Source organism: Amblyomma americanum, chromosome 3 (assembly GCF_052857255.1).
Source record: "Amblyomma americanum isolate KBUSLIRL-KWMA chromosome 3, ASM5285725v1, whole genome shotgun sequence".
Lineage (NCBI taxonomy): Eukaryota > Metazoa > Arthropoda > Arachnida > Ixodida > Ixodidae > Amblyomma > Amblyomma americanum.
The window spans coordinates 98,033,547-98,058,648 of NC_135499.1; the positions used below are offsets into that span (position 1 = coordinate 98,033,547).

At 43.1% G+C, this 25,102-nt stretch overlaps 4 protein-coding genes across 10 annotated transcripts in view; 1 reads left to right on the plus strand and 3 right to left on the minus strand.

Moving 5' to 3' along the window:
- LOC144124741 (uncharacterized) overlaps window positions 1-25,102 on the plus strand; it is a 204,207-nt gene that overhangs the window by 41,752 nt on the left and 137,353 nt on the right. The window lies entirely within an intron of this gene.
- Window positions 50-11,042, minus strand: LOC144123921 (uncharacterized). The gene is made up of 8 exons (XM_077656634.1): window positions 10,611-11,042; window positions 9,051-9,240; window positions 8,803-8,976; window positions 7,475-7,525; window positions 6,392-6,594; window positions 4,200-4,359; window positions 2,306-2,443; window positions 50-150 (listed from the first exon to the last, which is right to left on the minus strand). Exons 1-8 carry the CDS (start codon window positions 11,007-11,009, stop codon window positions 140-142), a joined length of 1,326 nt encoding a protein of 441 aa, XP_077512760.1. The 5' UTR covers window positions 11,010-11,042; the 3' UTR covers window positions 50-139.
- Window positions 14,121-18,769, minus strand: LOC144124740 (BEN domain-containing protein 5-like). Its single transcript, XM_077657599.1, has 10 exons — window positions 18,142-18,769; window positions 17,946-18,066; window positions 17,736-17,847; window positions 17,402-17,654; window positions 17,266-17,310; window positions 16,377-16,544; window positions 16,202-16,291; window positions 16,075-16,112; window positions 15,328-15,547; window positions 14,121-14,818 (listed from the first exon to the last, which is right to left on the minus strand). The coding sequence occupies exons 1-10, from the start codon at window positions 18,332-18,334 to the stop codon at window positions 14,688-14,690; spliced, it is 1,371 nt and encodes a 456-aa protein (XP_077513725.1). The 5' UTR covers window positions 18,335-18,769; the 3' UTR covers window positions 14,121-14,687.
- Window positions 21,456-24,828, minus strand: LOC144124739 (uncharacterized). 7 transcript variants are annotated; one of them, XM_077657597.1, is made up of 10 exons: window positions 24,442-24,826; window positions 24,221-24,339; window positions 23,972-24,091; window positions 23,688-23,886; window positions 23,542-23,592; window positions 23,191-23,247; window positions 23,053-23,103; window positions 22,954-22,992; window positions 22,837-22,871; window positions 21,456-21,615 (listed from the first exon to the last, which is right to left on the minus strand). In XM_077657597.1, the coding sequence occupies exons 1-10, from the start codon at window positions 24,632-24,634 to the stop codon at window positions 21,562-21,564; spliced, it is 918 nt and encodes a 305-aa protein (XP_077513723.1). In that variant the 5' UTR covers window positions 24,635-24,826; the 3' UTR covers window positions 21,456-21,561. The 7 variants fall into 7 exon arrangements, with proteins under 7 accessions (XP_077513723.1, XP_077513722.1, XP_077513719.1 ...); XM_077657596.1 differs by having other exon boundaries at window positions 22,837-22,874; XM_077657593.1 differs by having other exon boundaries at window positions 23,542-23,886; window positions 24,442-24,828.

Sequence of the window (25,102 nt, forward strand, 5' to 3'; positions counted from 1 at the left end):
CCTTTACATGACGGTTTATGTGCAGCTCCTGTGAAAGATCCGAAGACTTCAGTGGCTGACTGCTGTGACATCTCTTTGCTCTTGCCTAAGGGTAGTACTGGCTACTACGGCTTGCAAAAGGACTGCTACGGTTCACATTTCAATTGCCATCTGCAAAACAAATAAGTAAATAATGTTTTCTGAATGCACAGTTAACATAAATAGTATACTTTTAAGAAAGAAAAAGTACCAGAAAAAGAATGCAACAAAGAAACAACACACCATGTGTAATCCGCCTGCTGTGATGAAGTAACATTTAGCTCTACTGACAGCTCCCGCTTTTCAGCACACATGTTTCTTTCCTTTCTTTCACTTCGATCTTATAGCCGCCGCAGTGGCCGTGTGGTTATGGCACTCGGCTGCCTGCCCGAAAGACGCGGGTTCGATCCCGGCCGCGGCGGTCGAATTTCGATGGAGGCGAAATTCCAGAGGCCCGTGTACTGTGCGATGTCAGTGCACGTTAAAGAACCCCAGGTGGTCGAAATTTCCGGAGCCCTTCACTACGGCGTCTCTCATAGCCTTAGTCGCTTTGGGACGGTAAACCCACGTAAACCATAAAACTTCGATCCTATTTCTATTCTTCCCATACCCACCAGCCAATGTTCAGCGTCAAGTCTTGAGTGAAGCGGTTATGATGTGGCAAGCATTGTTCCTTTTCTGACCTCCTTATTAATAACCTATCTACCTAGCTGAAACTTGCATGTAGAAAGTGAAACAATGGTCTCAGCATCTAGAATGTGGAAAAGAATATTGCTGGTCTAAATGACCAGACTGAAAGTCAAAAAGAATGCAACAAGCTGAAACTCCTGTTCTTTACATCACGAAGTAGCATTTACCTAATGAATAAACCAGCTGCAAACCCAGCGATAACTTCAACACAAAGAAGTAAATTGGTGGTGGTGTAGCTCTGGTTAAACCTGGAGTTACGCGATAGCTACAGCTGCCCGAGTGGCAGGTCATGTGACCAGCCACGGCGCCGCGACACCGGCAGCTGCTCCGCACCACCTGGCCAACCACGTGACAGCGTGGTGGCACAGCCACAGGGTCGCAGCGCCGTCACGCCGAAGGCTCGGAAAGCTACCGTTATGTAGCATCACTACAAAACTTGAGCTCAGTACACCACTCTAGTAAAGTATGGCCACTCACTCCTAATTATTCTCCATGAAATAGTGGTTGCCCACCTCACCTGCTCATTCCCCTACCCCTGCCTTGCCTCACATCCACTGGATTGCCTTAGGCATAAAAAGTGGAATAAACATGCTCACACTTGTGCCCCGTTAATCCGACCACCATTAATATAAACAACTCGAAAAATTGACAATTTTTGTGAGAACCATACGTTTCCAATGTGGTTATGGCTCGTTAAAATAAATACGGGGAGGGCAATTACAATTTTTGAGGACTAACACTTATTCCTGGAAGAGAATAAAAGCAACTGAATATAAAGAATTAGCCAAGGCACCAATCATGCCCATGCGTACCCTCAAAGCCAGGTATTCTTGAAGAATGCTTAAGAAATATTATATATATATATATGTACTAGCACCTAGCAACTAGCACCGTCATATGTGCCACTGGCTGACGCAGACGAGAAACCACCGCCAACATATCGGCCTGCCGCTGCTGCGAGGCCGTCGAGTCAAGGCTGCGGGTGATTTCGTTTGCTCAAACCACGCTTGAGAGCAGCACGATCTTGGCGTGCAAGTGCGTCAGTCACGTGATTTATTTTGTATTTCGCGGGGTTTCTTTGCAGCTGGGAAAAAAGACACGCGTGAGGGTTTCCCTATCGTAAAATGATAGAATGGGGGTTTCTGAAGGTGCTCAACAATTCTTCAAATGCAATCTGTTGTCTAAAGTCAGTATTTATTAATTTAGATAATTAGCCTAATTAAACTATTAATTGCAAAACAAAAAATGCCTATGGTGCGCAAGATGGCTGTCACCAATATGCAACTGGTTTCACTCGTCTATTTCTGATTGATTTTTTAACCCTTGGCTCTAGTTAGCTGGGACACCCGGTATATATACATATATATATATATACTTTTGACTAAGCATGAACTGTAAACACACTTTTCTAAACAACTTTATAAGCTTCAAAGCTGCCACTGTAAAACTGTAGTGGACCAATAGCTTCCTTTTTTGATCACACAAGTGGAGGTTGACATCTTAAAGTATAAACATGCTGCAATGGCAAGTGGGGCTGGGTTTGATTAGTCACCCAAATTATGGCTGCTAGTGATTATGATGTGCACAAAACACACACCTTCAGATGGGTCAGCAGAAGACGCTGATTTCTTTCGTCTTTGACTTCCGAAAAGCCTCTCAGGCGCGTGTCTCAGCCATGATTTTATTGAATCCTCGATGTTGGCCATACTTCCTTGTAGAAACTCCGCTGCGGCAGCTAAAAATAAAAACCACAAGTTGTTAAAATTTTGTGTTTAAACTTTGTGATAGTATTTCAGTACACACTAATACACTGCTAGTGACAAATTATGATATTAGCAAAAAAGGTTTTCTTAAGAAAGAATACACGTTATAAAAAAGTTTAGAATGTACAGTTGGCAGCTCAAACAGTAATGATGTAAGAATTTCTTATCAAAATAACTCAAACCACTTATAACAGCACAAGATAGCTCCAATACAACTGCCCTCACACAGCTAAGTTTGATGCTGTACATTTCATATAATTAGGCCCTTTGTTTTAGGAGTAAAACAGTTAAAACACGCTGCTGTGCTCGAGGCGGTTGAAGTGAGTGTTTTAAAATTAAAGTGGGGAATTCTGTTCAGTCGTTGAGCACAGGCAGTTTTTTTTATTCTAATTATTTTCTTGAAAGAACTGCAACAACTGTTCTCATCAGCAGCAGCAGGCTTTGTGTATTGCCTTGGCCACCAGGAGCACTCGGTGTTGCTGCAACACTTTACTGTCTTATCTGGGCAGCATAAAATATAAACACCCATACAAAAAACAAAGCCAGACACCTTTCGTATGCTTAAAAAATGTTCTCAAACATTTTTGGCTGCATTTTTTTTTCATTGCTTTTACTTTTTGACGTTGGACAGCACTGCGATCGCAGGTTCTCGAAGGCCGCGCCTTTGGGCCCGGAAAGGTCTCGGATGGGCGCCTTCGCCTCAAATGCCCTTAGCAGCAAAGGCGCAACATTTTTGCCGTATAGCTGCACACCTTATGCCTTTGGATATAAGAGCCGATTCTCAAAGGCCTTTGCAGTGCCCGTGTAACAGGGGCATTAAACTCCTGTGTTAAAGGTGTACAAACTTTTGTTTCATTCTCCTCAGCGATGGCCTTTGGTTTTCAGTTATTCAAAGCCAGTGCGAGTAACAGCTATGACACGATTTTGTTGAAACCTTGGGCTTTAAAGCTTGTTTGCTCTTAGCAACTGTATGTACAGCAGCATGACAGTTCCAACATTTGGCTATAACTTTTGTTGGTCCACTTGTTTGCATGCATGTTAATGCAGCCTAAATGAACTGCTTCACTATACCTGCTACAAAACTATGTAACTTCCCAAATCAACATTGTGGTGGTATGCCATACAGGATAGCCCAAAATTATTTCAGTCACTTGGGGAGTTTATCAACTAAGCAACTCACCCACCATTATATGTGTGTTAAGCAAGCTGAATGAGATGCGAGGAAGTAAAGGACAGGTAATCCAACATCCCAATACTCCTTCCCCTAGACACTCACAAACCTTACAAAGAGGAATGAAAACTCTATTCAGGATTCTGCAGGGAAAAGTATCAATGACAACACAATGAATCACAAGACTACATATGAAATGTTTTTCCGGGAGCCTCCACGGCCCTTATCACTCGGGTTTACCTGCATAACTTTCTATTTGGCCAGAACTTGAACAGAGGTTAACTCAACACCAGCTATTCTATGGCAAGTTCCTCTTATAGCTCTTGCTGCAAGAGGCAAACACTGAACTTGTTTGCAAAAATCCATTTCATGCCCATGTGTCCAGCAGAAAACATTTTGAAATAAAAGGGGAGAAATGTCTTTTTTCCAAGTTTCATTCTTACAATGTGGAGAGAGGTACAACATTTGTGGCTGCTACAGGCAACCAAAATTAAATTTTCTGCAACTGGTTCTCCACCCCATTGAAGCTTTTAAGCAAGCAGTAGCCTTTGGCTTACCTATAATTGCATTGGACATCTTCAAGGCTGAAAAGTTCAGCTTGTTTTTCCTCCCAACCCAAGAGAACTTTGTTGCCAGCTGATCACTTAATACGTATGCCAGCATGCGCTTAGCAGCGACATTTGAATTTTTCCCCCCAAGCTGCACAAGCTCTCGCACCTGCAAAGAAAGCATGGGCTGTTTTTAAGAAATGCATCTCCAGTACATAAAGAGGAGCAGATCATTTTGCAGAATATTTAGCTTTTTGGCAAGTGTATGTGCACAAAAGAAAACAAAGCTGCTGAAAAAAGTGTATCACACATAAGAAACAAAACCAATGCTCAAAAGATGTTTAACAGGACACAACATAATTGCCACTAAGCATTAAACATAGTCGAGTTCCATTACTGCTAACACCGTGCACATGCTCTAACACAAGCATATTGCTCTGCAGTTAAGGATTTCTTGCAAATGTTTACCGTATACTATACTGTGGGGTTGCAAATTACACAAAAATTACCACTAGAGACTGTTTGCATACCGTATTTACTTCGTTATAGCACACACCTTTTTACTGGAAAAAAATGTCGCCTAAAAATTGCATGAATGTTACAATCGAATATGACTATGCCAGTAACACTTCTTTTTCTGACCTTTAAAAATGGATGCGCCTTACAATCGAGAGCGCGTCAGAATCGAGTAAATACGGTATTCTGGTTGGCAAAGGCTAGTTTACATAGCTTCAGGACAAAATTTTGTCACTTCACTTACAAGCACAAAAATTTTACTCTTAGTGAAGCAACAAATTGTACGTTTCACATGTATACAAATGGTAAAATTTAACGACATCATTTCCAAGCTATTTCGGGCACTCGTTTTGTAGAAAAAAAGTAAATATTTGCGCCTATGTTTTTGTTAAAAGACCTGCAATGAGGCAAGAATCCACACCGCATCTCCTTTAACATATGAATATACTTGCATTATTATTGAAAATTGCTTGAAGATGTATTATGAGGCAGTTGACTGAGAGAAGATGCTTAAACAGATTTTTTCCCTACAAAATTTGCCGCGTCGAACTGTACACATGTGCATGTAAAAACACAGAGCATCAAGGATGCTTACCAGCGACCAATAAAAACATGCTGAATGTCTGTTTGATAGTTTGGTAGTTTTCAGCATGCAAAAATATGGTAGATAGCTACAAGGGTAGATGTGTGGGCTGTCTACCCTTCTGCGGTCCTGTATGTCCCTTCTGCTTCCGTGTCTTTTGCACTGTTTAAAAGAAGTATGGTAGATAGGTTCACCATTTTCCATTTGTCAAGACTTGAAGCAAGTGAGACACATTTGTCCAGATATCCTACAAATGGTTAAACTAAGAAATCTGTTCATATTAATTCAAAACAATCATAGATGAAAAGAATAATGCTGGAAAATTCAGCTAGGTTACCTACCCACCGCAGGCGTATTGTGACAAGAACGCCAGAAAAGAAAATTTTCTACACAGGTCATTTCTACTTTGCTAAGTAAACTCTGAGGTTCAATGAAAGGGGGAAAATAGATTGTGTATCTAGATGTCTTCCTATAAAAGGCACTGTTGCTTGAGGAGCTGCTAATCTAAAGGGATGCACAGTACCAAAAGATTGATAAACATAAAAATAATTTCTCATAGGCATGCAGTTTGCGCAGTTCTAGCATACATTGAGCTCTTGCTGTGCACAATGGAACTTCCGACAATAACCACACTAAAATGTGACTCCTGTGGTGAATCATTCGTGATGCATGTAACATTTTGCATTTAACAAGAGCATGTGTTAGAGTAGTTGGACAAGCCCTAAAGTAGATGCATTACTGCAATTTTTTTCGACACAGTGCAGCAAAGCCAGGAGGGCTGCTACTGCATGTGCTACTGTCTTTAGCAACTGATCTCTTAAAATTTTCAGAACCAATGATTCTTTGCTATGAATATACTGCCCATGTGCAAGCCTATCATATGCGTCTTGAATATGTGCCCCATGGTACAGCATTCTTTGTCCAAAACGGCACCATTTGAAATTACCCATTAGCCTGCAGTAATGAACTATGTGCCTGACATACGAAAAGAGCAGTTGGCAGCAGCACCCTTGTAATCTTTTTTTTTGTCAGTCTGTGTCGAAAGAGTTCATGCTAATTTGCCTCTTTATATTCTGCATGACCTGATTATATGAACACTCACCAGAAGTGCAAAGTTTTCTTTGTCCAACTTCTCGTTGAACTTGAGCAGGTCATCCACTGAAGTGAATGGTTCACTGATAAGCAGGGGCTTGGTGATGATTGCTTGGCTTGGAAGCACTTCGCATAGTTTGTTTAGCATATCTCCGTGTTGCTGCTGTGTAAAGTGCAAGATGTTGAGTAGTCGGATAACGTGCTGCTTGAAGTCTAGAAATAGGGAAAGGGAAACAACCAAGAATATATAACTGAAACAAAAGGCATTTGGTACTCTGTAATTTCCTGAATTAAAATTAGTCTCTGGTAGTTTATGTTTTGTCATGACCACTCTTTTCTTATTAGTAGTTTAAATGAAGAAAGAAATGTTAGGTGCTAGCACCACATAGATTGCAAAAATCACAAGGCAAGTGGCTAAACAGTAATGAAAGGTTGACTGTAATTTACCATCCTAAAACCCTGTAGCATCGGGATTAATATTTTTTGCTTTCAGTCATAATGATTTGCCTGTAGTCTACATTACCGAATGACCCAACAGGGGCCTGTAAGGAACATAAAAAAAATAATAAATATAACTTTGCTACAGCACAACAGGTGGTAAATTAACCACTTAAAAAAATTTCGGATGAAAGCAGAAACAAATCCGTGAAGCAGCCACATGTACTCTTAGCTACATTCCTTGGTAGACAATGATTACAACAGTTAGGTAAGGCGCGGCCGCGGCAGTTGCATTCCAGTGGAGGCAAAATGCTAGAGGCCCGTGTACTGTGCAATGTCAGTGCACGTTAAAAAACCCCAGGAAGTCAAAATTCTTTAAACCCCAGGAGGTCAAAACCACAGGAGGTCAAAAGCCCTCCACTACAGTGTCTCTCACAGCCCGAGTAGTTTCAGGACTTTAAATCCCTGAAAACCATAAACCAGCTAAGTAAGGCATGTCCTATCAATGACAAAGGAAAGCCGCTGTGTTAACTGGGCACATCTGGTTCACTACCTTACACTAGAGAAGTGGAAGAGGGAGCGAGACAGTGGAAAATTCCAAGCAAATAGCACCTAAGTATCCATGAGCAAGCGTGCGTTCAATGTAAAAGCTTACCTTCATCTACTGAGTCCCGCCTGTCACTCAACCGTGCCTCTCCTTCATGCCCTGGAAGTGAAAGTCTTAGTCTCTGAGCATTTGCTGTAGCATGGACAAATACTCCATATTTTTGATCCTGCCTGGCAGTGCTATTCCCAGTAAAATGCTACACAGATGAAGGAAGGAAGACTCGACCTGAAGGTGTAATGTGTTTTTTTTACTTGCATTTCCTATTCCTGCTTACATGGTGGTCTGTGATATTCTCAGGTTTTTCTAGGACACTGGAGGTCATGCAATGCTCGATGGCATCAGTTACTGTTCCCTGTCAATCAATCTTTTTTTTCTCCATCTGAAACACTTATAGTTGCCATTGGTGTAACAAATAACATGCAATACTAGGAACTTTTTGCAAGATTTATTCTGTGTCTGATACTTCACCGTCAGACCATGCCTGCGGAGGCCTTCGAGCTCTATTCTGCAGTGGTTCCACGTCGCTGCTGAGTACTGAAGTATATTTACGCCTGTCCAGTTTTCTCCTTGACAACTCGTGTACACCTAAAGTCTTCTACATACAACTTGCTACTCTTCAACCAAAATTCCTCACAAATGTTCACTGCAAATGTTCTCCCCACTCCCAAATGTTCACCCCACTCCCCTCTGCAATGCTTCGGCGATTGAGGGTACTGTAAATAAATAAATCCTGCCTTCTATAATGCCACATACAGTGAATTCATTGAAGTAAAGTTCTTCATACTTGCATTCAGTTCTGAAATTAGGCAATCACGGTGCACACTCATCACTGACAAATTGTTGCTTCCGCAAAGGAGGCATACCATAATGTGCTCCACATTATTCATGTATTAAAATATACCCCACAAATCGCAATGGGGCAAAAAAATTATTGCTATGCTAGCGACAAAAATTTTACACATCAATCAGTCTATTTCTGCTAATGAAAGTTACAATACCATGCACAGTGTTTCCCTTTATGCTTCAAATGGCACATCCCTCATTAGCATAACCGTTGATTTAGCAAACAGAAGTTCAGTAAAATAAGATACAAGCAAGTTTTGGAATATGTGCGGTCGTTTCATCCCTGGTTTAACACATTGAAGCCTAAAAATAATGTCACTAAGTGTGAGTGCAACATAGCACACATCTGAAAGGAAATGGTAAAAGACGATGGTGAACTTGCTTACTCTCATTCGGTGTGGCGCTCTCTGTCTCTGTGGCTCCTTGATTTATCGTACAAGGCACAGAAGAGGACAGCCCTGAAAAGTATAAAACCAAACTACTGTCTACATTAACATTACAACAGTGTAGCTGCCTAGAATTCTTCAAGAGACAACAAACAATAACCTTAAGAAAAATCATGGGGCACCGATGGCACATTTTTCCTGTATGGCACTTTTGTCGTAGGTGTGTCGGATACCTTCTCTTCTGCGGTGGTTCACCGTCGCTGCTAAGCTCAGAAGTATATTGACTTTTGTCCAGTTTTCTCCTTGCTAACTCGTATGCACCTGGAAGAAATTTTTAGACATATATTAGCGCAAGGTGTCCCCAGCAAAAAGGCCACTATGTCAACTGTACTTACCAAACAGCCCTTTAACGGCATTGTCAAACTGCTTCCATGATGAGTCTGGTGGTGCTGCTTTGCGAACAAGCGAAACGATGCGGTCGCCCTTTGCATGATCTGGCCACGCGCACTTCCTGTCATCTATCCAAGACAAAGGCACCACCTCCACTTCCTCATGGTGCAAGAATTCGACAATGGCATATGCCATCTAAACAATGATAAAAAAGAAGAGATCAATCTTGCACAAGTCAGAAGAAAGAGCAGCTTTAACTGCTAAAACATGGAATAACCGAAATCTGTGTACGAGAAGTTAGCAATAATGTTGGTGGAATTTTGTGGCAGGTCAGTTTGCAGTATGTAGTTCTGGCAATACTAAAAACTTGTCGCCCATTGGTAGCTTCACCATTTTTTGCAGCCTATGCAGGCGCCATATCTTTGGTGGTGAGAGGGATGACGCAACACAGATGCCAATCCTTGAGGAACCGAAGGGCACAGAGTACAAGTCCTCCCTAAGAATTCAGAACCAATAATGCAAAGCTCATTCGAGCGTTTCAGGTGCACTATTTTCTGCAAGATGGCCATGTCATTGTAGCCAAAAACACAGCTGTCTTTATCATTCAGAGGAATTCTGAAGTTTTCAAATTGCACAGTTTTATACTCAGGAGGGCAGCACTCTGGCAGCAGCAGACCTTGCGAGTGTGAATGGAGTGGCAAAGGTTCCTTGCTCAACGGCTCGCTGCTGTTTGCCTTCAGACCTGCCCCAGTCATCCTATTCCACAACTGCTCCAGTGGCTTTCCATGTTTGTGAAGGCGCTTCTTAATGGCTTGCATGTTGTTCTCGAATGGAAATGCGCTGAAGGAGTCCAGCTCACCATGTCTTTCAACATCAGAGGACAGATCTATTAAACAATGTACAGTGAAGGAAACATGTTCTTCTCCATACAGATTACGAAAATCTGAAACAAAACATCTCAGAAGTTCAGCAGCATATGCAGCATGCTGATGACATAGAAGCTTGTTAGCGAGGATGGAAAGGGAAGCATGAAGAAAGAGAAAATGCTGGTACAGGTGATCAGACAAACAGAACTTCAGAATGACTGGACTGGTGTAAAAGAGAAAAAGCCTGAATTCAGAAGCCTTCCAACGGTCTATGTCATCAAGCCCTCGTGATTTGCAAGGAAATTCACGAGGTATGAAGGTACGCAACAGAGAGCTCTTTTCATTGAAATTTTGACGATGAAGTGGCCCAAAGCGTACACTTAATGGTCCCGAAACCCACAATGAAAGAAGCTTTTTCATGACACCAAGCAGCACAAGGTGCATATAGTCCAAGGGTAAATCATCGACACAGTTGATTGGGAGGTCCAAAAGAATTGAAATTCCCTTCTGATGCTCAATGTCGTGCTGTGCTCTGAAACTCGAGTCTGTACGCAGTGGGCAGTCCATGTCCAGAAATACAACTCTGCCGTGTAAATACGACCCTTCCACTGTGCATTTCGGACAACCGCTGTAGCCACCATGCCCTTTTGTCGCCAGTATGAAAGCTCGCGCGGGAGCATCACAAATGATGGTTCTCACAATCACATGCAGAACTTTGCCATTGAAAATGAGGCCTTCAGAGACCAGAGTCCGTAGCTCGGAAACAAATGGTCTCAGAAACTCATTTGAAGAGTCTGGCTTTGACTTCCCTGCAAACGCACCAACAAGGAATGGTGTTTCATCCCCACAGTCATGAGCAAGGCACTGAATGGGCCAGAGCTGCATCTTTGAACTTTTTGACAGTGGAAGACCATCTATATTAAAAGACAACGGAATCAGAGCAGGCGGATTTTCTACTGGACGGAGCAAACGGAGCAGCCCGTCTGCAAGGCCGAAATGGCAATAGTGTCCTGGTGCTAATGGTGTGACCGGGCATTGTTCTTGTGGTTTCCGTGGAGTACGCAGAAGTGTGCGACCATCCATTGGTAGATCCAACATACCAGACCGACTCCTTAAAATCTTCAGCAAAGCTATCAGCGCACGCCTTTTGATTCCGTGCTCAACTGCCCACTCGCGCAGAGAATCTCGGAAATCACTTTGTAGGTCATCTGCCTCGCACTGCTGTGTCTGCACAGTTGCTGCTCTACAGTCGCTGCTCTCGGCACAAAGTCCAGTTTCTATGCCCAGCGTGGGCTCATAGAAATGTGCACGATGGGGACTTGCACTCAAGGCAGCCGAGCTAGCCGAGTTACTATCACAAGCACCAACACTGACACAAGAAGCTTCGATGGAATGTTCAGCAGTCACCACAGCAGGCCCCTTCATCAGCTCACGAGGGCGCTCATCTTTCAGCGAGTGTTTACTTGTGTGACCAAGCAGTGCCAATGACTTTTTCGCCTCCCGAGAGGCTTTTTCACATACGCGTGCATCGCCTCGCTGTTGCATAGCCATAACTGTACCGACTGTATACAGAAATGTGACTTGCTGAAAAACAAACTATGACAGCACGCGCCATAACAGTACGTCCGGTTTTCACATGTACAACGAACCTAAATCGGCTGAAGATTGTAACAAAGGAGAGCAACCCGAAACTACAAACGAACGTCAGTCGGCTAAAGGAAACCAACTCACGTTTCTTGCCTTTTTCCGTCCGGTTCCTTTCTAGCGTTGAGTCATCCGAAATCAGCACAGAATCGGAAGCTCCAAAAGTACGCGAGAAGACTGTAATAAACAATGAATTAATCGGTCTTACCGCTTTCATGAGCTCCGCACCGTTCCCGCTGCGCGAAAGAGCGGCCGCGCGCGCCGCCACTGGGCCGGCTTTGGCAGTGGCTAGCGCTGGCTGGAGCGGAAAAGTATTGTCAGTTTTGAACTATTTGAATGTTTATAAACTGTATGGCGGCGGAAATTGATATTTGACGCATGTAACCGTTCGTTCGGCAAGAAAAACTCGTACATGTGCACTTGCAAAACGTCAAACGTACTAAAACGTACAGCGGATGACCGGAGGATCATACCGCGCCGGACTGACTCATACGTCCAAAAGAGTAAATCCGCAGGACTTTCACCGGTTCCCAAAAGCAAAGATCCACATGACCTCCGATGGCTTACTACCAGTGGATTTTGTTAATTTCCGGTTACGGACGTCCGGTGTACAGCCGATGTACATCCAAATTGGGTTGCAGACAGTAGCGGACGTTCGGATCTGAAACGGATGTCCGACGGACTTTTGTGGTCCATTGGGTATACACGTTAACAATGTCTACGCACTGATCCAACGCGCAAGCAATTATGCAGTCACCGTGAAAGCGCTTAACGAAGGAAAAGAATGACCAATCCAATTCGTCTGCAATGCGAGCAGGACGCCAGGCAGGGAAAAAATCTTGACCAACTAGTCACTGTTTTACGCGTAGAATGCAGGTAGGCCGACGCCGTCCCATCATGGTGACGACTCTGACCGTGGAGCACTAGACCCTGGCCTGCGAGCAACTCATTCCTGACAAGATGCAGCCCGCTTATCGCTCGCATATTGGGTTCACCGTACAGCAATCAGGCGATTGCTGCAGGTAGGCCGATGCCGTCCCGTCATGGTGACGACTCTGACCGTGGAGCACTAGACCCTGGCCTGCGAGCAACTCATTCCCGACAAGATGCAGCCCGCTTATCGCTCGCATATTGGGTTCACCGTACAGCAGTATTTTTTTAAGCCAAGAGCCAGCGCAAGAGAAGGGCACAACAAGCAAAGTGCGTTAACATGAGTGAACTCAGCAGATAAAAGTCAACTCAGTTCAGTCAACTCAGCTAAGTTAATAAGACCACCAGACACATACTTCACACATTGTGGGTTTGATTTTCACCGGTGGCATGTGGTTATCTGTTTCATTTAGTTTGTTTTAGTTACAGTTTCTACAAAAAAAACATGCCAAGTCAATTTCAAATTTGCCAGCAAAATTACAAGAAATGTCCCCTATGGTTTTCACAACACCAAACAGTGCATTTTGAGTTCAATATACTATATCATTATGGTGCTGAGATTAAAAAGAAGTCTTGTTCCAGTTTTATTCGGGAAGTATGGCATGGGTGCACTTGAGATAATTCTCTTATGTCTATGTAGTATAATGTCTATCTAAGGCCAGGGACCTGAGCACTTTCACTGTGATCAGCTTTTGCTGCCTTTTTTTCATTGCACTGTATCAGATTGAAAGAGTACTCTGTTTCTAAAGTTTGAAAGAGTTCTCTGTTTCTAAAGTTTACAGATAGATCCTTGTTCAAGTGCTAGTAAAGCTATAGTTGCTGGGGCAGTAGTGCATTGGCTATAACGTCGCAAAAAATGTAAATATGTTACGTGTACTTTTGGAACAAGCAGCGCTATCTCAATGGCCGGGTAGGCAGGCGAGTGGCAAAAAAAATAAAATGCGCGGCTGCGGCGGTCGCATTTCGATGGAGCCGAAACGCAAGGCACCCGTGTGCCGTCTGATGTCAGTGCACGTTAAAGAACCCCAGGTGGTAGAAGTTATCCAGAGCCCTCCACTACAGCATCCCTCCTAGCCTGAGTCGCTTTGGAATGTTAAGCCCCATAAATTATGTTGAGCAATAAGCAACTAATATTGTAATAATTCTTTTACTGAAAGATATTTCATTAGCAAGTTGCAGGAAAGATAGCCACGTGCCATAAACTGGTTTGGATCACATTGGTGGCATGTGGTCTTGTTATCAATTACCGTTCAGGTAAAAAAAATGATTACGCAAGTACATCTCCACTGATTAACACCACAAATAAAAGAAAAACATTTCCTTATGCTCTCCTTGGTGTTGGGGACTGTTGGCTTCCTTTATATGTCTAAATCACCGCGCACTTTCAATTTCTTTTTTATTCGAGAAGTGTGCCGTGAGGCATAGGTTGAAAAAAGAAGGGGGGGGGGTAACGAATGCACGGGATTGAAAGTTAGGAGTGAAGAACCGTTGCGCTGAGGTAGTCGCACAGGTCCCAGGTGAAAATTTCCTGCTGGTTTCCTGCTGGTTTTCTTCTGGTTCCAGCAGTGCTGGTTTATTAGCACATTCCCAGCAGCTACTGGAACCAGCAGCTGCTGGAACCAGCAGCTGCTGGGACCAGCAGCTACTGGGACCAGTAGGTGATGGAACCAGTAGCTGAAACCAGTAGCTGCTGGTTCCAGCAGAGGGTTGCAGGAAGTCGGCCGTATGTTCTGGTACACTTTTCAGCAAATTTCGAGCTACAAAGTATGCAATCATGATTGCTATCCTGACTGCTCCATTCTAACAATCAACCTGCTAATCGCGTGGCTAAGCATCTTTGTGCTATGCTGACAGCGTCCATGTGGATCTTGTTCAAGCACAGTCATAGTTTTTCAGATTTTAATCTGCTTGTGCAGCTTTGATTAGTACATCCATTCAAGTAGGCTGTTTCACACTCAGAGGAAAACTGGGAGCGCGTGACTGCCACGCTTTGCGAAGAGCTGCTGCCGACAGCCGGGGACAATCAGCGGCAAGGGCGCATGCGCAAAGAACGAAGCCGGCTGCTCTTTCTGCGCATGTGCCTGGTGTCGCCCAGTCACGCCGGCTGTCGGCGGCAGCGCTTCGAGAAACACGGCGGCCACACACTCCCAGTTTCCTTCCAAGTGTGAAACAGTCTGTACATTAGAACATCCATCAAGTTTTTCAAAATTTGATCTGCTTGCGCAGCTTGGACTTTAAGAGGTCCTGAATTTTTTCAGTTAGAGTTCTTGTTAAAGTCTTCTCAGCTTCCTCGGTGCTGACAGACTTCTGGACGCCCCAGTGCTTGAGTGTTTCTAAAAAGAGACAAGTCATTTTCCAGCATTACAAAACAAATACCAGTTGTTGCAGCAACTACGACTGCCAGTTATGCAGCTGGAGCTTGGCAGTCAGCCATGATTTAGATTTATGGCATAAAGGCTTCAACACTAGACGGAAATGCACATTGCTTGTCAGCTTTACAAAAACAACCAAGCCAAGCTTTCCTGTATGTCATCTGAAGCAGTGCAGTTTCATTTGCACCAGAATACTGTAGGAACACAGCAGCCAGTGTAATGCACCCCATTCAAATTTACCTGAATGCAGAGGCTTGGGGTGTAGCGATATACAATTTTGATAATTCCAATATTACTAAGTACAAGGACCTCTGTGCTCACGTAATATATATTGACAGAAGTAGTTTGGCAACATGCTATGCCAAAAACATGAATCCTGCTACTGCATTTTTGTTCATGCTGCCAGGCTGCGAAATGATAACTTATGGCATGCAACAGTACAGGCAACAAATTATTCATGCCAGCTGTACCTGAAACAACAAGAAGTTTCTCAGGCGTCAGGGGTTGCTTTGGCAGCTCCCCCAACGCTCTCTTCTTGGAACATGCAGTCCCCGTCACACTCCTGGTTACAAGGACATCATTTCCCCATATTGCCTGTGCTGTGTCCTTAACAACCAAAGTTGGTTTTTTATTTTTAAATATTTTCTCAGCACATGCGCCACTTATTATGATGCCTTTTGTCAAATGGAACTGTGAAAAGAGGAAAATAATGGAAAAATTTTAGTTGCAGCTTGGTTGAGGTCACAAGAAGAAAAAAAGCATTCAAATAAAAAAAGGCTATGACGTTATGACAACAGCTGCCCTCAGCATTAATTTATGGCCATGAACTCAAGAAATGAAAATGCCGAGGATAATAACTGTACTGTAAGCAACAATGAAACATGAAAACCACTGCATGTTGCTTCTGGTAACTGTACAGCCAAACTAAGAAACTGTTTGGCCAATGTACATTTCACCATTATTAGGATGTAGCACATGAATAATAATGTACTCCTTGCTATTGCCCCACATAAAAAGGATAAATGCGTTCAGGTCACGCAGGTGTTCATGTTTGCCGAATGTGCACGAATTGAAATTGTAAACTTGAGTATGCCTAGAAAAGCCCTTGCGTTTGTAAAATAAAAATACGGTAAACATACTGCAGACAATAGGATTTTGGAGACAGCTACATTATTTAAGATCCATTGAGTATGTTTAACTTATTGACATAGTATTACAGAACCATCTTCCCTATAACTGAATTCTCCAGTTGGAGCTACAAGAGAGAAAAATAAGAATCCTTGTCATGTCATACACAAAACAAAGTTAATAATGTTTGAGGTGATATCTGAGCCTACTGCTTACCTGGAGGTGTAAGGAAGTGCTGTTGCTGCTGCTCTTCTCCCGGACTGCTAGTGCGCTCTTCTGCTTCTGTAGCAGCAGATAAGCACGGCACTGCACAAAATTCAGAAACATTTAAAACTTGTGCTTTTGAATTGAAGACAAATGTACCGTCAATGAAAATAGAACTACTACTCACAGGAAGCGCATTTGCTGGGGGCCGTGTTGTCGATCTCCAGTGGTTCTAAAGTTAAAAAAAGTATACTGATAATAACTGTACCTCCTGTTTTTAAATGCAGGGAATTACATGAAAAACCAAAGTACTTACGCCCAACCAAGTCTTCATCGGCAGCTGCCACAGGAGGTGCTGCAACAAAAATGGGTTGGGAGTAACAGTAAATGTTATGAAGAGGTGTCATCCACGTCAGTTTGCTGCTTGAAACCTCAAGCCTGTTAAATTTGGCTGTACACGCTGAAATCATCCCATAAAGTGCCACGAGCGTGCAGTGCCAGTTCAAGCAGGTAAAGCGCGCCGTAGCACTGCCTGCTTTCAAAACAAATGGTCAAGTGCAGACCTGATAGTTTGCTATCTTTGAACTTTCAGATAGACAATCACACCGAAGTGTTGCCATAAACCAGACCCAGAAACAGCTTTGTTGAGAAAAGTTATGTGGCTAAACTACTCACTTCCACAGTTCGGCCGCAACTTTGCTTTTACCTATCCCCCTCAACTCTTCAAGAAAGAACCGTCATTTCATTAGCATGGCAGTTGTATCTTCTCTAACTTACAGATGCTGCCATCTTGCTGCAATACAACTGCTGTATTTGTTAATTCGTGCTGCACTTTTGCAAAACAAATAAATGACGTGAAGCACTCTTTGCACTGCTCCAGCAAGTGCATCACGTACAACCAAACCTCTCATAGCATTTGCTTAGCACATACTGCTGGGCCAGTTGTTTTGGCAAAAAAAAAGAAGAAAAAAACTGACTTCATGAAGCGGGAGGAAAGTCTGCTGTATCATGGCATGTGTCATGTAACCCATGCATATTTTCCAAAGCATCACATGAAGTGCCAACAGGAAACAAACCTGCGGTCATGCCTCGACTGTAGTGCGCCTTGCCTTGTTGTTCGACTGTACAGAAGAAAAAAAATGAACAAGTTAACAAAAAGAACATCAGCTGTCATGTTGAGACATCTTACATGAGAACAAAAAGCATTCTTACGCTGAAAAATTTTGCTTTCAAGGCACCTTTGCAGGCTTGCAACTTGCGCTTTCAAAAATACGTTGTCGTCCTGCAGTTCCTGGGCGCGAGATTTCCAATACTCTTTTTCCTTCTCGAGCTCGCTTTCCTGCAGCTCCTGGGCACGTCCTTTCCAGGCTTCCTTCTGCCTTCTCATGTTAACAAGTTCACTTCTGGCACACAGGTCATCACTGTCTGACAACGTGCTGTCATGCCTCTTTTTCCTTGGATGAAACTGCATTATGTAAAGTTTAGGACGTTTTGATGTTAGTACTTCTTTTGTAACCCAAATCTAGAGAAAGACAACCACCATTACCTGGGCTCCTGCGTTCTGCAGAGACTGCGCTTTTTTGTGAGAGTCTTCAAGATTTTTTTTTAATATCTCTTCATACAGAACTTTTTTTGCATTCCCCTTGTCGTTTTTTTGCCTCTGAAAAAATAGAAACGCGTCGGAAAACAATTTAAATGTGGCAATATCGAAAGTTGGCATGTCTCATAAAAGCAACAAAAGTTTAGTTGTACCAACCTTTTTTTCAGCCCTTTTTTTTTCGCTTGCGACTCCTCGTCATCTGTGCCCTCTTGCACTGTAATCTTTGGGATTATTACCCGCTTTGCCCGCATTTTGTCGCGGGCGTCGTTTTCGCTCTCTTTAAAAAACGAGAATTTATGGATTGGCAACATATCAGTACATAACATTACTATAACACTACAACGTTACATACCTGCCAGCAACAAAACTTGAGCGTTGTATAGCCCGCTGTTCGTATCGTCAACCGAATCCCGCCAATAGGCGGAATATACGGCGCGGTTGTCGTAATCATTGTCGTTCTTTGGTGCAAAGTCCTCAATGTCATCAACGGGAATGACGTGCAGGCGATTGTCGCGGTCACTAAGGAAACGCACAACGGCAATCATGGTGCCCGACAGTGCACAAACAAGAAAACTTAGCCTTAAAAACGCACGACGTGCACCACAGAAACAAACACGTTACCGCAATTATAGAGGCTAGAAGGTTTACCTAGTGTCGTGACCGGACAGGCGGGGGTGAAATATCTCGCTATGCATCGACAGATGGCGCTGCCGCCCGCTGGCGTGCGATGGGCGTCGCAGCCTCCAAGCCTCTACGTGTGAATGCTTCTTTTTTTTTTTCCGAGGACTTCTGGTTTAGTTGGTTGCTCGCTTAGGGTCTGTTAAAGAAAGTGAGAAATCTTCCGCAGGCTCCTTAGATGGTCAACATGTTAGCTCGCGCCGCGACATAACTGAAGTGTCGCCGATGAGCGCTACACGTCGCGCCATAAACACTAGCTGCAACGCAACAAGCGCGGCTTACTTGCAGACGATGTCGAAGGGGAAGAAAAAAAAAACGACATAGAACAGCAGGGTAGGAAGTCTTTATTGCAGAGAGTTTTGCGCAAGCATGTGCCGACAAGGGACTTCCTGAGGGCTCTGCGCGCTCCGCACGGCTACTGGCACCGCCTCATTTTAAGAAGCTTTTTTTTCTCTCTCTGCGCACCGCGCTCTTTGTTCACTGCTTTTACGAAGAAATGCAGTCTTGTCAGTGCGTAAAACTTAATCAGTTCTCTCGTAACTTGACGACCATGCACTTCGCAACCAAGTCCCCGCCCCTGAAGAAAATGCAGGAAACTAATCATACTATCTGCTTGTAGCTTGTTGCGGCTGAAAAAAAACGTAAATGCGTTTTCCAACTTTCCTACCAGCTCCTCAATTGGCTTTGCTGGGTACACTAAGCCTCCATGATCAAAAGTTTGAGTAAGCGAGGCATTTTTGTTGGACTTAGCTTGCAGAGGCAAGGTACTGAAACAACTTGCACATTCAGGGCAAGGAAACCTTTTAAGGAGTTTTCTCACTACATAACCAGCAACATAAAAAATTAACCGGCTGTCACTTTTTTTGTCCACACAACTGGTATGATCCCCCTCACCACTATGCTTGTCGAGTACCTCTGCAGCAGATGACAGGTCTCCACCATCTAGCAAGCCATCCACAAGTTCAGTAATTCTTGCGTTTTTTTCTTTGGGCACATCTGACGGCTGCAAGAGAGCAGTCACAACTTCTGATGACACATTTGTTCTTTTTGGTGGCTTTGCAAGGCTGTAGAAGGCCAAATTATTAATAATGTTCAAAAACTGTCCCACTGAAGGATGATCGTTGCAGCCGAAACACTGACGCACAATTCCAAATACGTTTTCCATTCTGTCTTGACTCAGGTTTGCAGTTAATAAATACTTGTACTGCAGTGATGTTGTCAGGTATTCTAGAAGTGACAGTGTGCTCTGTAATGTCACTCGCAGCCCAAGCGCAGTCCCTGCACTTAAAAAGCCACCACCATGCTGTGCAGCATATTGCTCCCATTCTCCCAGGAAAGCAATGAAATCATTTAGAAACTGCACACTTCCTGATTTAGCTCTAAGGCCTTTTGTTGGGACCCTAGAAGACATGACAAAAATAAGTTTCTCCATGAGCTTTACAAATTTCGCCGTTGGTTCAGTGCGTGAGTTGCAGGTTTTCTCCAAGTGATCCCGATAAAAAAAAATCTCTTTGAGTACCTCCTCACTAAAGAGCTGGAATGTCAGATTTACCCGCATTTTTTCAAATGAATTTCGGCGTAAATGGGCCTTTGTGATATGGGGCATCACTTTAAGCGTGACAGATTCTTTGTCCAGCTTCCAAGCTTCTTCAATTACATCCACATGGACATGCCCACTCGGGATCTGTATGCCTTTCCCCACAAATGCATTCCGAACGCATTTCACCAGGTGGGGAAAGTCCGAAATGAAGTGAATGCTTCTTCCCTTGTCAACAGGATGGGGAACTTTGCACTTGATCTCTGTGCATGAAGCTGCGCAAGGGAGAAAGCAGAACGAACATTATTGACAGACTGAAAAAGAAGAACTCCTGGCTAGTTTTAACAGAACAGCTAACATACCTTTGATGCCAAACAGCTTCCATAAGCACCGATTCCAGGGAGCACCATCACTCGTCCAGAAATCGACAAACAGGCCAGATTTCTCGGCCAGGATTGTGGCCTCCAGAAGAATTTTTGAAAGGGTAGATGCCTTTACGTTGCCCTTAGCTGCAAATACTCCGAGAATTTGAGTCCATTTTCCTGCAAATAGGGGAAATGCACTGTGAGTAATGTAATAATGAGCATCAGCAGTGTACATAAGGTACATTTGCTAACGTGAACTGCAGCAGAAGTATATATATATATATATATATATATATATATATATATATATATATATATATATATATATATATATATATATATATATATATATATATATATATATATATATATATATATATATAAACAAATATGCAGAACCATAAGGAACATAATCAGAAGGCCATGGTCACTCAGGGTTGTCTTGCTGTTGTTGTCGTTGAATGGACCAAGGTCCACAAAACCACTCAGTTCCCCAGATGATGTCACACTGATGTTTTCAGACAGCTTGATCTCGTCAAAGACGAGACCACCATGAAGGCTAAATTCTTCCATTTTCCTCGTCTTCTCTTTAAGCGCAGAAAAGACGAATTTCCTGCTGGGAATCTGCTGGTCCCAACACTGCTGGGATTTTGGCAGATTCCCAGCAGCTGCTGGGACCAGCAGGCGTTGCTGGGACCAGCAGGCATTGCTGGGACCAGCAGGCGTTGCTGGGACCAGCAGTTGTTGCTGGGACCAGCAGGCGCTGCTGGGACCAGCAGGTGTTAGTGGGGCCAGCAGGCATTGAAATGAGCTTTGACCTCTCAAAATGTGTGAAAGAATAAGATCAGTAGAAACGAGGCAAATACCACCAACACAGAGCTGTATGGTATTGGTGTCACTTCTATTGTTCTAGTTCCTTCACGCAGAATTCGATGAACCCAAGCTAAACCAACGTGCCAGTTCTGCTCATCCGAGACTGCCGAGCAAACACAGCTCATTGGACACAGAATCCCACTTGCTGCTTTGGCGCATACTAATGCATTACATGCTCTCAACAGCAAGACAGGGCAGGAACATCTACTCATCTTGTGGAGTTGAACATGTTTATTTTCATGTGAAAGGAAATTTCATTCCTTCCGCTTGGATTTAACAATATCTTGGATCTTCTCGCTGAGAATCCTGTTTATATTTTTTACCACAGGGTCAACATCCACGCCCCTTTGTAGGCCCCAGTGCTTGACCGTGGCTGCAAAAAAGTGTTTACAACTGTTAATAAGGTGCTGCAGAGATAGCTGCCATATGAAAGGAAGGAGGGGTGCGACACAGTCGGATCCAGCAGGTGATTGCAGGGGCATAGTGCACATAACTCCCAACTTGCTATAGTAACTAAAGAACTTTAGCCAACTGTTAAAATTCATGCGTGTCATTTATGGTAGACCAAGCTATTTGTATAATGAATAATCAGTGTCACTTTACACTGTGCAAAACAAGTTTCCCAGGTAAACACATATCTGTACAGTACAGCACAGTTTATACAGTTGTTGTGTGTTACCCTCATGGACTTTTCACGCATGGACTTTGTCAGCCTATTGTAGGACGGTGCACTTCACCATTCAATATTCACTCACATTACCGCTGCTGCATATAAGAAAAAAATCAATGACATTTTTCTCCTTTCCTTTTAGCCTTTTATACTACTTTACCATTTTCTGCATCTCTCTTCCCAATTCCTTCCCCATGCAGAGTAGCATGTCGTGGGCTAAATTTTCTGCATTTGATTAAAGGGCTTCTCTCTCTCACAGTTAGTTATACTTTGATTATTTAGATGATGTGCAATTTGCAGATGTTATATCTGGTTGTATGGTCTTCCAAAATGAAAGCACTGTGATGAACATGCAGCAACTAGCTGAAAACTTCGGCTGAAACGTACCTACGATGACCCCAATCTTCTCTGGAGTAAGGGGCTGCTTGGGCTCTTCGCCCAAAGCCTTCTTTGTGGATGCAACCACCCCTCTCACGCTGCGGACTGCCAGGGTGTCAGGACCCCATATGGCATGAGCAGCATCTTTACACACTAAGGTGCCTTTTTTATTTTGTAGTATTTTCGCAGCCCCAGCTGCAGTAATAATTATTTCTTTGGACAGGTGAAACTTGGAAGAAACATAGGGTACAGTTTAGATTGCGCCTTTAGCACAAAAATATGATGACAAAAGCAACCACAATGCAAACAAGCTTTCACCATGCAACATGGAATGCAGCTGAAAATAAAGAGCGCATACTGTAGTGTTCACTTTCCTTTTTTGCCTTACACATTTTCTTGTGTAAAAAAGTGAGAGACCATAAATACTTTAACAGAGGAAGAGAGAGAGAGAGAGAGAGAACATATAACCTATTCACATAATTCGCAAAGTTGTTATCACTACTAGGAATGATTTGTGAAAGTCGAAACAAAAGTACTGCCACTCACAGATCCATCGTCCAGATAGGTGAAGTCCTCCCTTGCTGCTGAAATCACAAATGATTTTTTAAGAACTGTTCTTTGAGGTGTTCAGCCATAAAATGCTATATGAAGTAATAAACTTACGTAAATGAGCCACCTCTGTATCTTCAGCTGGGTGTGACGCTGCATTGGATAAATTTTGCTGTTATGAAAGGTCGAAATTGTAGCATAAAGAAAACTTACAGTTTGCAGCCTTCTCTTGTTCCTGAGAGGTACCTGGGGTGGCTGTAGGCTCTGCAGTTGGACCGCATTTCAGTTAATATAAGCCTGCTATATTTGAAATGTTAGCTTTTTTGACTCAAGCAGGCATAAGGTACTTACGTGTACAAACAGCTGTGGCCTGCTCTGAAGATGGCAGCGTGGGAGTGCAAGAAAATTCTGGGACAAAAAATATTGAGCAGACTTAGCCTTGAAATGGCAGAATATATAAAAACATTTCATGTTTTTCTTTGTGCAAAAAAATTCTCAGCAAGTACTTGAGTGAAAGCTTGGGCTAGTTGCTGAAACATACTGTTAGCAACAGTGGAAAGGAGATGACAGAAGAGAAAGGGGAGACACAGAACAGTGCATTTCCAACATCACGCTAGCCATAATTTCCATGAAAGGCTAACATATATGTGCCCATGATAGCCGAGTGAAAAATCATTAAGATAGGCTGAAACTGTACCAAACCTGTTGCACTCTTGCCATCTGCCTGTTGAGCTCCAGCCAGTTTTGTGTCCACTGCATTAAAATAAATTGCACATTTCTGCAAATGCAAACAAGCAAAGCACTGAAGTAGTAAACTGCCAAAGCAAAATGGAAGCGAGGCATCATACATTGAAAAATCTTGCTCTCCAAGCACCGCTGCAGACTTTTGACTTGTTCTCGAAGAAATAATCTTTCCTCGTCGAGCTCTTTTGCCCTTTTCTTCCAGAAGTTTTTCTGGTTGATTGCTTCCTGCAGCTCACTTTTGGCACAAAGTGAATCCTCACTTTCAGAAGCAGACTCTGATGATGCACGTGCTCGCTTCTTGGCCTATAAAGAATTTTCACTCACGGTTTGAGATTTAATCTGTGACATTTAAAGGTGTCTGCAGCTTACAGCTAAGCATACTACTTACCGCTTGGCGGGTGTCACGGCTTTGAGCTGCCAGTGTTTTGGTTCTGGCATTATCCATGTTTTTTTTTAGTATGGTCTCATACTCCGCTTTTTTTGATGCTAGCATAAGTCGCTTTTGCTTCTAAAGAACGAAAAAACAAAAACGCACAGAGTGTGCTGCAACAAGCATACACTACGACACATCGCAGGTAAAATTTCACGAGATTGCACAATGAAACAAGATATATAAAACTGCACAATGCAAGCACACCTTCTTCTTTTGGGCTGCTGTTTCCTCTTCCTCTTCACTTGACGATTCTTCATAATCTGGAATTTTTGGCATAGCAAGTCTTTTCTTTGCCATTCTTTCCCGGATTTCTTTCTCCGACTCTACAGTGAGAAATTCAGACATACACACACACATATTATAGTAACCCAGTTCGCGTGGGAAAATCTCGCAATTAAGCTAGGTGCACAAAACTAAGCCGTTACCTCCTAGCATCAGGACTTGGGCGCTGTAGTGACCGCTGTCCTGGCCGTCCAGCGGATCTCTCCAGAACGCCGTGTACACAGACCGCGTATTGAAGTCTGTGTTGTTTCCTGGGTTGAAGTTCGCAATGTCTTTTGCAGGGATGACGTGCAACTTCTTGTCAATATCATGCACAAACCTGACAACGGCAAACATCGCACGTGGCTGTGGGGCGAGATGCGTACCAAAAATAACTATAAATATAAGTATGCAAGCGCAGATCGGCCGCAGATTAACTGATATATTAAGTTCGGATAGTTTGGATTAGCGAAGTAATTTAAATAAATGTCGCCGCAGTACAATAACAGAGAGAAGCGGTTGATACGCGTCCGTGCACTCCGCGAAGGCAGGAAAAAAGAAAGAAAGGTACACATTTACCCAATGTTGCTATCTCTAAAAATTGACGAGACCAACTTCGGACAAAAAAAAAAAAGTCAGTGAGCAAGTTTTTCAAAATTGTTTTAAAACAAAACAATTTATGAACAGTTACTTATTAAGTTTTAGTAGCATGTTCATGTAAATAAATGAGCTCATTTACTCCTAATTCAGTGCATTGAGCTGCTGAGGGATAGCCACAGTGGCATTATCGCTAGTCTAGGCTCTCCAAATCCAACTAGATGCTTC